This window comes from Rhea pennata, chromosome 6 (genome assembly GCF_028389875.1).
Source record: "Rhea pennata isolate bPtePen1 chromosome 6, bPtePen1.pri, whole genome shotgun sequence".
Lineage (NCBI taxonomy): Eukaryota > Metazoa > Chordata > Aves > Rheiformes > Rheidae > Rhea > Rhea pennata.
In genome coordinates this window covers 28,692,407-28,704,889 of record NC_084668.1, presented here as the reverse complement: position 1 = coordinate 28,704,889, position 12,483 = coordinate 28,692,407, and the positions used below count along the sequence as shown (strand labels likewise).

Below are 12,483 nucleotides of genomic sequence, written 5' to 3'. Positions count from 1 at the left end.
CTAAATGTCAGCTAGACCTTATCTTATACTTGTATGAGTAAACAACATGCCCAAACACCCATGTGCTTAAGAGAAGCACGACCTGCATTCCTGCTAGAACTACCGAACACCTGTTCGAACAAACCTTACCTTAGTTCCTGCTTTCATGGGATTTCCCAGGTCACAAACTACCACGCGAGTTTGATTCTCAGTTTTAAATGCACACGACAGTCTTGCTAAAGCCTGCAATGAAGCAGGAAGAAATATTAAGAAATATCATTCTTTACCTCTTGGCACCTGTATGAAAGTCTGGGAAAAAGTTCTGCATTAATTTTAATAAAATTTCTCCGTCCCAATATAATCAAGTACTGAACAGATTCAACAAAATCAAAAGATGAAAATCTCCATAAAGACATAATTTTGACGCAAGACAGATGTTCTTTCCAAGGTTACACAAAGAGATATTCAATATTCTTATACTGGGTAGTTCTGAGGATTTCTGTGGCCTAAAGCATTTCTCTGTTTGACTCTTTAAAACCTATGTGAAGACATTCTGGCAACTAAGCAAGGGTTAAAACTCTTCATTGGAAGGTAAAATAGTAAGTCACTAGCTTACTCAAAAAGAGGTATCTTCCAGATTTTGGATAAAACCACAGGGCAAGAGTCATCTAGGGACTAAGAAGCCACATCAGCTTAGAGCTCTATGAGATCTAGAGCAGCAAAGGCAAACTTTGGTCAATCAATCAAGCTGAGGCATGGTCCAACATATATAAAGGACGTGGTATCAGAGGTGATTAAAAAGGCTTTCAAAGACATTTTTTTCTTTCCCTTTTTCTTTTTAAAGCATCAATTGGTGTTTTAATAATGGAAGATAAGTTATATCATCCCAAGTAAGATTTGTTTTAGTGTCTTAACCAGATCTAAGTTTTTCGCTATTCAGAGCTGCTGTGCAACTGAGCTTTTGGGGAAGGAGGCTTGAGGAGATCGACGACTCACAAGCCCCAAAGTACAAGCTAGCAGACAGAGCAGTGTTGCCAGTCCATATCTTAAAGATGCTTACTAGTTTTCCCCTTAATATTTTGAAACTTTTCAGATGTATTGAATGATCACAGATTACACTGGAGGAAACCAAGGACAAGGAAAAACTGCAAGCATCTGTATTACTTACATATACTTGTAGCTATAATGTACTAAAAAATTCAGACTTTACCTTTGTATCTTCAAAGAAATAAAAATTATACAGACACCTTAAAGTACAACAAGGAAAAGTCAGGAAATCAATATTTAATTCTCTGCAATCAGGATTAACTGACATCCAAGGCTTTCTGTATACTTTGGTGGAAGAGAACAGTCATACCCAACATTACTTGTTGCCTCAAGTGTGCTCAGTTCTCTAGCTAGCACATGACATGCTAAGTTTAAATAAACAAGGTCACCGCTCAAATAAAGATTTGCAATAGAAACTGTGTCAAACTCCATCACACAGATTCTGCTTTGTTGTTACCAGCAAGCTCTTAAACTGGAACCATTCAGGCAGGTGTCATATATCCAGGAGGCTTGGGAGAACCTTCCCTTTTTTGGTGCTTTAAGATTGGGCACCAAATGGGGCACCACTAAGGGGCCCCATTCTGCAGACCTCTATGGCAGCAACTGAAATATGACTCTTCAAAGAGGAAAGATAGTTGGACTTCTACCTCACTGTTACGGACAACACCAATGAAGTCTGCTTGGGGTGGAACGATGACAAAGAGTTCTGCTTCATAGGCTCCTTCACCTTGATTCTGAGCACTGACAATTAGTGTTAAAGGATTGTCATCACCGATATAGATCTGCTTCTGATCACTATATTAAAAAAAAAAAAAAAAAAAAAAGCAAAAATGAGTTCTGCATTCTGGTTTCTAAATATATTACATTTAACAGGTGGAACTTACAGAAACCAGAAGCAAGAGGCATTGTGAAACTGCACAAAGACATTAAAAAATCTCAAGGCAGTACCTATGTTTCAAGAATACCATGCAGATCAAGAGACCACTGCATTATATTTAAAGCAAAAATGTGACTAAAATTACTGACAAAAATGGGGCAAGTATTAAAGGCTGTTTTATAAGAAATTTTTGAAAAAAAATTACAATAAATTACAAAACCACAAACACATATTTGAACAAAGACTAAACACTTTTTAGCAGCTAAATCCCTGTGAATGTTAGGAATTACATGTCTACTTACAGAGGTATATGCATACATTTTATAACAAAATTTGATGAAAGTCTCAACTACAGAATGCAGCCAAGACCTCTGTAATAGATTTGTTCCAGATACAGAGTATCTTCCCAAACAACATGCTTTCCTTTTATCAACTATAAGGAAATCTAATTGTACACACACTGATGTTAGAAGTTTTTGAAGCATTTGCATGAATGCATATGCTTATGAACTCTACTACACAGACATATATTCATATGCTATAGCTAAAGGCATAAAAAACAGCTGATGTTTGTGAGTAAAGGTACTATATGAAGAAAGGCTTCAGGCAGAAAACATCCAGCCTCAGGAAGGGATTTTAAGTGAAAAACTTGTCTCCTTTCCCAAATACACTATTAGGTTTAATAAAAGATATTATCCCTACCAACATACTTTGTCATACATGTAATAACAGAACCCTTTTCCACCCATGCTTGGGTGTGTGACACCCGTTCACCTCTTCATGCCTCTACTTAGTATTAAGAAATGAAGCAGTGGTGCAATTGCAACTAACATTGTTTTATGCTTGCTATGTTTGTCCATCTTTGTAAGTGTATTAACAAAATAATATGCGTGCACCCAGGTACTCACAGTATTTGGGAGATAGAGGGGGCTTGTTCTGCCTTTATGACATGCTGCTGACATTTGGTTACAAATCAGAACATGGATTTTTCTTTAAAGGAGGAAAATATCTATTTACCTGTCTACTGAAACCTCCAGCTTTGGTTTGCAGATATTATCATCACCACAATCTAGCAGAATATGTGCCTATGCAAAAAATCGAATGCATATGGTTTTAGTAATTTCTGCACCAGTTCTAGCATACATTTCTAACAATATCGTTTCATCACTAAATCAGAAGTTTTCAGAATAGCTGCTTATGAGATATCTTCATCTCATCAGACCTAAAACAGAAGAAAACAAGTGGGTTTTTATATATGGGGAGCACCCTTCCTAATCCTGCAACAGCCCAGGTGTCTCCATCTCTTAAACCTATTTCCATACTTTCAATAATCCATTCACTTTGGGTTGCATCTCCATTATCCTCTTTACAAACAAGTGTAAAAAACATTGTATAAAGGGACGAAATTAAAAAAAAAGTGTTTATAATAATCTTAAGAGAAATACAGCAATAAATAAGTAAAATGTACAGAGCAGCGCAGCGTAAGGAATGGATGAAACACTCTCAACCTTCAAGAGTAACACCTTTGATATTAATTTAACAGTTTTCTGGAGAAAAGAAGTTAAGTGGTATGGTTGAAAACGAAGTCTAGCACTAAGGAATATGTGTCAAAGAATAAATTTAACAGAGATAGAAGAAAGAAAGAAAGAAAGAAAGAGAAGACAAACATACAAGCCAATTAGTATTCCCATAATTCAAGGACTAAAGCCTAGGCATATATTTTGGTACCTTAATTTCTTAATTTTTTCAAAAATGCTAATATGAACATGAGTATTGAAAGCTGAAAATGTGTCTTGAGTTGATCATCACAGATCTTCCAAGATATATACCTGTCTGCTCATATTAGCAGGAGTGAACTGGTTGAGGATAGGAGTCAATCCTGTTGCATCGGCAGCTGTTCTGTAATCCAGACGGTATTCCATAAAAATAGTAATGGGAGTTAGTTTGTCTCTAAATTCAGATTCATCCTGAGAGAACCAAAAAATTCAATTGCAATAAAGATGTGTAAGAAAACAAAAAACAGCCTTAGAAAGTCTCTATATTCAACTAACAGCCATACCAACATCAATACAGGGCAGTATTTTAGTTTATTGTTCATATTGTAGTAATGAGGAAGTAAAAACAACATTAGAACATCTGAGCTTTTTTCAAACTAGGAAATTTCTTCTGAGAAAACCTTCAATGAAAACTCTGAAGATGGACAATTTGAGTATTGATACACCTCTTTCACAGACGCGAAACTGGAGCATACAGAAAAATTAAATCACGAAACTGTAACAGCCAGGAGTCTAAGAGCCTCGGTAACTCTATTCTTTCCTGTCAGATAAACTTCAAAATTCAGTATGCTTCTAACATCCCTCATTGACGTTTATCTTTTGACTTGAGATTTCTTCCTTCCTAAAAATATTACTTTACACTTGAATTCATTGACCTTTATATTGGTAATTTCAGAGTATTCCATTTATCAAATTTTGATCCTGTCCTCCAAAGTGCTTACAAACCATCTCTTAACTTTATGTTAGCCACAGATTTTATCAGCGTAAACTCTGCTTCATCATTCTCATTTCTGAACACTGAGTATTACTAAACCTAGAACAGATCCTTATAAGACTGTACTTCAGAACCTATCTTCCATGGACAGAAAGGTAACTCTTTCACGACAACTTTCGACTTCTTTTGCATCCCATTTAAGGTCATTCCTTGTAAGAATGTTGGGTTTACTCCCACTGAAATCTGGGATGTCTACCCCATATATCTCCTATTTGCTAGGATAGTCAAAAGGAGGATATTACATTTATGAATGATTTATAAGTACTCAAAGGTAAATCTGAGCTGGATCAGACTCACACAGCTGCTCTTTAACCTGTCTTTCTTTATGTCAGTCAGTGTTTCTTCTGCTGGGTCATACATTTTAATTCTGTTAGCATGACTGAACCAAAAGGCTGCAAGCAAGCAAACTATTTCAGCTTTCTCTTTGTCCTCTGTTATGTGCTGACCTTTATTTTTTAGTAGCATATCTGTATCTTTCTTCGTCTTTCTCTTACCTCCAAAGCACCTCTGTTTATCGACTTTTATATTCCTTTCAAATTTTAATAAATTTTGGTGCCTGGATGACTTGCCCAAGAAGTCCCTAACAAAGGATTTCCAATCCACTTACTGAATAGGATCTTAATCACAATACCATCCATCCTTTACCCTCTGCCAGCACTGAAAATTCGGCATAGACATATTAAAAATCTAAAAATTCCGGTTTTATCCACTGGACATGAGTTTCTCTAGTATTTATTGTTCTATGGTTTTTAGTCACTTTAACAAAAAAATTGTAACAGATACTACACCAAAAATGATTTCCCTAAAACATAAGTGGCCACTTACCCTCAAAAAGGCATCTAGTTCTTCACAATTCATTTTGCCTCCCTTCGTAATAGTCATGTTCTTAGAGTGGCTAGGCTGTCTGCTGTGGAGAAACAGAGCCCTCCTTATAGCCCCTTTCTGTTTAAGTTTATCCAACAGCAGCTCCACTTGGAAATCTGTCAAATTCAAAGCATTTGGGTTAGGGTATTTTGGCCACTTGAACACAAAGCAGATTCCTATGCGAAATGTAATTTAAAGCTTATTTCAGCTTTAATGAAAACCTAACACTTGCAATTTTTAAAACCTCCAGTTCTTCCAATATAAAGTCTGTTACTACATTACTTCCCAATACAGTAACTAAAAAGCACTACCATTGTCCTAAAATTAGATTCTTCTTTTCCTAAAAATTAGAAGCACAAAGCAATACATTTATAATTACTTTGGAACTGCAAAAACATAAGACTTTTTTTCAAAAAAAGTTAATGCAGTTTCACAAACATAATATACATTATTGAACTTCATCACTAATCTACTTACTTCAAGTACTTGATATAGATAATGAAATTTAAAATACATAATAGATGTTTAAATGCATGTTGCCAGATCAAAGCTCCTTTACACATGCCATACAGAAAATAGGGAAATGTTTTTTTAATCAATAGACAACAGTTGATTGTAGCAGGCTGTCTGCTACACTACAAAATCTCTTAGAGATAACTTAAAAGCCTGTTTGAAACAATATTTTTCTTATTCTGACCCAGAGATTGATCCAAAAACAGTGAAATCAATCAGAAGCTATCAATTTCAACAGAAATTTGAGAAGTCTTGATTCTCTGTGGCTTATCTATGTTTTAAAGGCCCAATAATGTATATACTTGAATATTCTTATAAAAAATTTCCCTGTCACCAAGGGCTGACCTTAATTCTCTAAGACATAAAGAACTTTCCAAGTCAAGCTCCTCAAAGTTGTTAAACATACACTTCAAGTGCCAAGTATGCTCAAATTCCACTGACTTCAACACAACTTCAGCAAAAACTTGCTGAAGAGGGTCCTACAGATCAAAATGTTTACTGAGTTGGAAAAATTGTGCTGTAAATGATAATCATTTTTTCAGTAATTCAAAAGAATGCTGACCAAACTCATATTTGCAAGCAATATCAAAAGACTTCAAAATTTTTAAACTAGTGGAACTTACTGAGTGAGTTAGGGAGTTTTCCCTTGCCATCTGCTTTTAAACAGAACTTCACCTTAAAGCTGTTTTGGAGGAAAAGAAAGAATTAATTAAAAATCCACTTTACAAACTTCTTCCCTCTCCTTTTCTTCTAAAATTCTTTGCTGGTTTTCTCCGGTCAAAGGTATTTTCTTCTGAGACTCTAGTTCACTCCAAAAACCTATTTTCCATAGATAGGAGAAAAATCAGAACCTGGTAATAAGTAGATAGTAATGTAAGTAATGCAGTTTTGGAGTCTTGATTCATGTAGAAATAGTCACCTGTGAAGCAGTGTTTATTCCTGAAAACAAATGTCTGTCCCTTATTATTAAGGCTAAAAGGCAACTGGCATGCTGATCTTAAAAGGAAGTTAGTACTAAAAAAGAAAAGTAGGATTGGTTTATAGTCCAGGTACAAAATGTTACAACAAAACCAAAACCAGTCTGCGGAGTAGATCATTCCCAAATATCTTCTATATGCCCACTCCACTTTTATCCTAAAAAATAAGTCATTTGGTTAAAAACAAAAAAACAAAACAAAAAAGAAAGCCCCATGACCCATTTTACTCTACTCAATAGAAACAATTGATAATCTACATGGGTAAACTGTAGCATAAGATTATCTTTGAAAACAATGTCCTTCCATTGCTATCTAGGTGTGCCAATTTTGTTTTGTTCATTCTTCCAGAAAAATCTATGTTTGGTTGTCTTTTTTTTAATTGGTTGATTAGACTTTATGAACGCTTTCAAAATCAAAAGCTTATGAAAATAATAATAATAAAAAAAAGGTCCCTCCCCTCAAAGGAAAACAAAACATATCCTGCTTACCAAGAAACTTTCACATCTGACAGTGAACAGGCTTTGTTTTCTGGGTTTAAAATAGTTGGATTAACTTCCAGGGCAGCATTTACCCTGATGACCGGTCTAGCCCTACAAAGAAAACATCCTTTTGAACAACATTCAACATCACAGTAAACAAATCCCCTCCCATCAACCCGAAATAAACCTCTTAGACAACATTTAGTGGAAATGTAAGAATAGCAATTAGTCACAGAGTTGACTATAGAAAGGCAGGAAGCAGTCTGTGCTCATTTACTATCATCAGAGTCCTAATGCAGACAACTGTGTTGAGGCGAAGTCCTGTCTATTTCCAGCACAGATAAGTGAGGTCCAAAATGAGTAAGTGCTGAGGAGGATATTAGGATTGGACTACTTAGTAGCTGGAAGCACTCTGTATATGTTGAGATCTAGACAACTGTCACTCAGAAAGCTCTGAGGACAGCTTACTTAGATTTTCTCTTAGCTAAGAATATACTGAAAAGAACAAATAACAGATGACAGACTGTAAATTTATCCACTGAAAACAGCAATGTAACCTTTCTGAGCTCCGATAGTCTGCTTTTGTTTTTTAACTGATGACTGCCACTGATCCTTGCTGCTGATTGCACTTATGGAAAGAGGGATACTTACCTATACAAAACAGCTGTGTCAACACCAAATGCTCCAACAATCAGATCTAGAAAGAACACAGAAATACTGCACATTACAATTTATTTTTAAAAATATGTTCTTCATCAGAGTTAGGGATACTACTAAGTTATTCTGAAGTGAGATTTAGAGTAAAAGACCTGGATATCCATTTCTGTCTACATCTGTGGCTCCTTTCAGCGAGTACCCAAAGCTGGGTGGCATAGTGCGAGCTGCCCATTGCCCTTCAAGTATTTGAGATGGGACTGCATTCAAGCCAGTTGCTCTTCCATTGTAGATATAAACAAGCCCCCTCTTGTCCTCTCCACCATATGGTGCAGCAACTGCAATATCTGTAAACCAAAACAGAAATCTTCAGCATCTCCAAACTCCAAACACAGACAAGGGGAACATATTTGTGCTGACACTGGTCAGTAATTTCTAATACTACAGTTTCAGTATGTGCCAGCAGGGAGGAAATGTGACCAGACAGTAATATGTTCATCAACCTCTTTTATTTATTTATTTATAAATATAGTCTGTGGGATACTGGGATTTCCTAGAAATTAGGAACGCTTAACAAGAACATGCATCATAGACTTGCAGCTGCAAAAAAAAAAATAGTCCTGCAAAAACCTTTGCACTTCCATAACTGAGTCACAGCCAAATCATATGGATTTGGGATGTTTTAAAGAAGAGCATTAAACACCCAGAATTAGTCACTGTTGGAGAAAAATCATAAAACTAACTGGGACTATTTCATTAACACATTAAGTACATCCAAAGGGTGTGACATTTGAATAGTTCTGGAAGACTTAAATCAGCCTAAAGAAATGTTAAATATCAAATTCCAGCCTATCTGGATCATTGCTTGGCAATATGTTTCATGGAAAACTTCCAATTAGTACAATTATGCTGCATCTCTTAAAGCTTAATAAGTTCTAGAGCACTCATTATCAGTGAACAAAAACCAATGATAAATGAAATGCTAATTGGACTCTCTAAAGGAAACACTATCTGTAAAGAAAGCTTTAGAAGCATACATAAGATCTGAATTCAGCATTTCCCGAGTATATTCAAAGACTCCATCAACTAAGAAAGTATTTAAATAAAATGCTACATAAGACAATTGGAGTTATTATAGTATTCCTCCTTTTCACCTTAAATTTGCAAAAAGTTTCATTAAAAAAAAAAGCACTCAAAAATTACCATTTTGTATTACAATTGATCTTTACAAATTTGATGAAAACCTTTCAATCTTGCACCAGACTGTGATGGAAAGCATTTTAATTAACATGCCCAAACGGAACAGATCAGGAAAAAAAAGACTAAATAATGGCAAAGGAATTGATCTTAAAATGAGAAATATTGCACTAAGATTTTTCTCAAGATATATTTCAGGCTGAAATATGAGAGAATCAAAGCATCATTTGGATAGTATGATCAACTGATTAGGTTTTCAGCTATCAGCTCTAACTTTTCCAATGTCTTCCCTAAATAATTGATGTTGCTTCTTCACACTAATTCCATACTGTTAACAGCTAAAAACCTAAGCTTTATCGAAACCAATGGCATAAAATATTTTGAGGTACAAAATATACATCTTGTTCAAACTGGTACATTATAAGAGCAATTATGAAGTTAACACACTTATAGCTGGCCTAAAATCAAATTTTATCTTTTAATGGGTAAGTCACTTACCCGCTTAATCCTCCTGGAGTCACCTAATGGGTAAGTTGCCGAGACAACTGTACTGTTTTATGGATCTCAGCTCCATTTCTTCCAGGGTTTTAAAATATGACTACTTTAAAACATGTTAAAATATGACTAATGTAACTATATGACAGTTTATCTCAAGATAGAATAATGAGGTATTTCCAAGACAATGAAAGAAAGCTGAAGACTAAATAAAATGCCAATGATTCCATAAAAAAATATAAATTAGAGTTACCTGAGATTTAAAAATATTAGCCTATTACAATTTTTGATCTTTCAGAAAAAACTTGCAATCAGAATGAAAAAACAAAAATGTGAGTATTTTTTTTGTGGAACTAATCTGTCTATCACTCCAAGAAACACTGAAGTGTAACTTCCAAAACACAGTATTCCCACTAGGATTACTAGAAGTGTCTATCCCAAAATTACATGATTCTCATCCATTTCACTGCTATGGGAAAGCAGCAAGAAGCACCGGCCAAGGGTTTGAAAGTCCACAGCTTTGGTTGTATCAGACTCAAAACTTCTCATGCAAATACTTGTTCAAGATACTCAGCTTTTGGTATATTCAGCTGTAGTTCTTACAAGATACTTTAGTCAGATTCTTCTATTTTGAAATAAAAAAAAATCTAGACTTTTCTCAGGAAATCTCTTCTATTAGAGCATTTTACCAGTTCTCTGAAAAAAAAAAACGTTTTTTTTAGGCATCTTTGCATTTCTAGAGAGGAAGATTGGCTATAAACAATGAAAACAGGAAAATTATACTGAAGATATCCTAATAAGTCACACTAAGGAGTCAGTTATTTAATGAAAGTTTCTACTGAACTTATCACTTAGAAATATACTGATCAACGTAACAGCTAAAACAATCCATGCTGTAGTTTAAATGGTATAGTCTCTGCTCGATGCATACATGTAACTCCTGTTAGCATTCTTGGGAGTAGCATATAAGCATCGAAAGGAGTCTAGACCTTCGTGTCCAACATTCACTCATGGTTAGAATACTTAATGTTTGCGTGCACAATCCACATTCATCGTGTTGTCTAGATTTAGTCTATAAACCAAATATATTGTTCAAGAAATGATGTCCTACCATTGAAGCCATCCTGATCTAGATCACCTAGAGGTGCAATAGAACTGCTGAATCTTGCAAATATCTCAAAACCATTCAGCTTTGTGATCTGAAACCCTCCAGAGGCTCGCTGAAGGCAAATGGAAACTTGGCCGACCTCTTGAAGTTTCCCATCAGAACCTCGATCCATAAAGAGAGGAGCTCCAATAAACAAATCTGTATAACTGGACCAAAGAAGGATAAGGTTCTTCAGTAACAGCAGGAAAATCCAGTTTCATCTCCTCAAGCATCCATTAACAGGACTAACGCAATTCTGAACTAAATATTAAGAGAAAAAATTCCGATCTTTAAACTGCAACTGACAGCAAACATTTACTGACAAAGTAAGCACAAATATACTGGAATTTAAAATACGTGAATACACACTGGCCAACACAGAACACGTATCAGAACAAATCCATACTCCTTAAAACAAATGTTGAGTGTCAGGGAAGAAGGGTGCTATTTCTTTCAGTAGAAACTTTTTATCTTTTTCCTTCCAAAAAGAAGTTGGGGGTGGGGGAGGAAGGAAGAGGGGAACCCACTTACTTATCCCCATTGATATCTGTGGCAGCCACCGAATACCCAAAATAGGCAGCCATCTGGAAAGCAAGATTAGAACAAATCTGTGAGCTGTGTTGATATAAACATACAAACAAATGTATACATAGTTGTACAGAAAAGATTTTAGGGAGATGACATATACTGCAAAAACTTTTGTATCCCTTCTCCTCACATTTTCACTTTTTTGTTTACTCTGTTAGACAGCAAACTGATCAGTTACCTTCTCCATTGCCCCTTTCATTATTCAGCCCTATTTCCTAATTCTCAAAGTAAACAGCATTTGCTCCATTCAAATAACTCTTCTAAGCAGTATCATAAAACAGGAACTCTCAGAATATATATTCTTAGGATTCCTATATACTTTATACAATTTATCTTTGGCACCTAAGTTAATAATATAGAGAATATAGTTATGTTTCAGGACCCTAATATTCTCTCAACATATAGTCCTCCTATAGGAATAGCCTCCCTCTCATCTATCCCATTCAATAAATGTTCCAGAAACATACCTGCTCCCCAGTGAAGTTGTACATAGAAGACATGTTTTTCCCATTGTAAATAGACACCTGCATATTAGAAAATACACATTATGGCACATCAAAAATATTTATCTTTTTATTTATTGTAAAGCTTGATATTTCCTACCATGCCAAGCGTTCTTGCTGCTCTTGGGACTCCTGATACAAAGTCTGAAATATAAAGTAAGACACCCGAATAAAATTTATGTTCCAAAGCACAGTGACTTGCTTGAACAAAGCAGATCATTGTCTAGCGCTTTATATACTTTTAATGCACTGTACCATTTTTCCTATCTCTTTTATTTGAAAGACCTGTCCAATACAATAGCACAATTTTTCACTGAAACCAATGTCTTACCTTCTATGCCATCACCACTGAAGTCTCCAACAGCCACTGAATAACCTGATCAACAGACAAAAGTAGTGAATCTCTTTGAGAAGCTCATTAAATCTTTCATCTCTCTTTACATTCTTCATCAGACTCTGTGCTCTGCCATCTTGCTTCACCTTAAGACATAACGCAGTGAGTACTGCTTCTGAGCAGCTTTAACAATTTACATTAATAGACTGCAAATCATCAGCATCTATGCAATGCACAGTGAAAACTGACAAGTTCACTGAGCAGATTCGTTTTAACTTG

General features: G+C 35.3%; 1 protein-coding gene across 2 annotated transcripts in view; it reads right to left on the bottom strand.

Annotated features, from left to right (window-relative positions):
* ITGAV (integrin subunit alpha V) overlaps positions 1–12,483 on the bottom strand; it is a 60,585-nt gene that overhangs the window by 14,420 nt on the left and 33,682 nt on the right. For both annotated transcript variants that reach the window (XM_062579348.1, XM_062579347.1), the window contains exons 8-21: positions 12,202–12,246; positions 11,971–12,014; positions 11,835–11,891; positions 11,311–11,363; positions 10,744–10,946; positions 8,096–8,287; positions 7,938–7,983; positions 7,296–7,397; positions 6,454–6,512; positions 5,279–5,433; positions 3,733–3,870; positions 2,921–2,988; positions 1,674–1,821; positions 130–222 (exon numbers count right to left, since the gene is read on the bottom strand). In XM_062579348.1, coding sequence (XP_062435332.1) covers positions 130–222; positions 1,674–1,821; positions 2,921–2,988; positions 3,733–3,870; positions 5,279–5,433; positions 6,454–6,512; positions 7,296–7,397; positions 7,938–7,983; positions 8,096–8,287; positions 10,744–10,946; positions 11,311–11,363; positions 11,835–11,891; positions 11,971–12,014; positions 12,202–12,246 — 1,403 coding nt within the window. The remainder of the gene's footprint in view (positions 1–129; positions 223–1,673; positions 1,822–2,920; positions 2,989–3,732; positions 3,871–5,278; positions 5,434–6,453; positions 6,513–7,295; positions 7,398–7,937; positions 7,984–8,095; positions 8,288–10,743; positions 10,947–11,310; positions 11,364–11,834; positions 11,892–11,970; positions 12,015–12,201; positions 12,247–12,483) is intronic.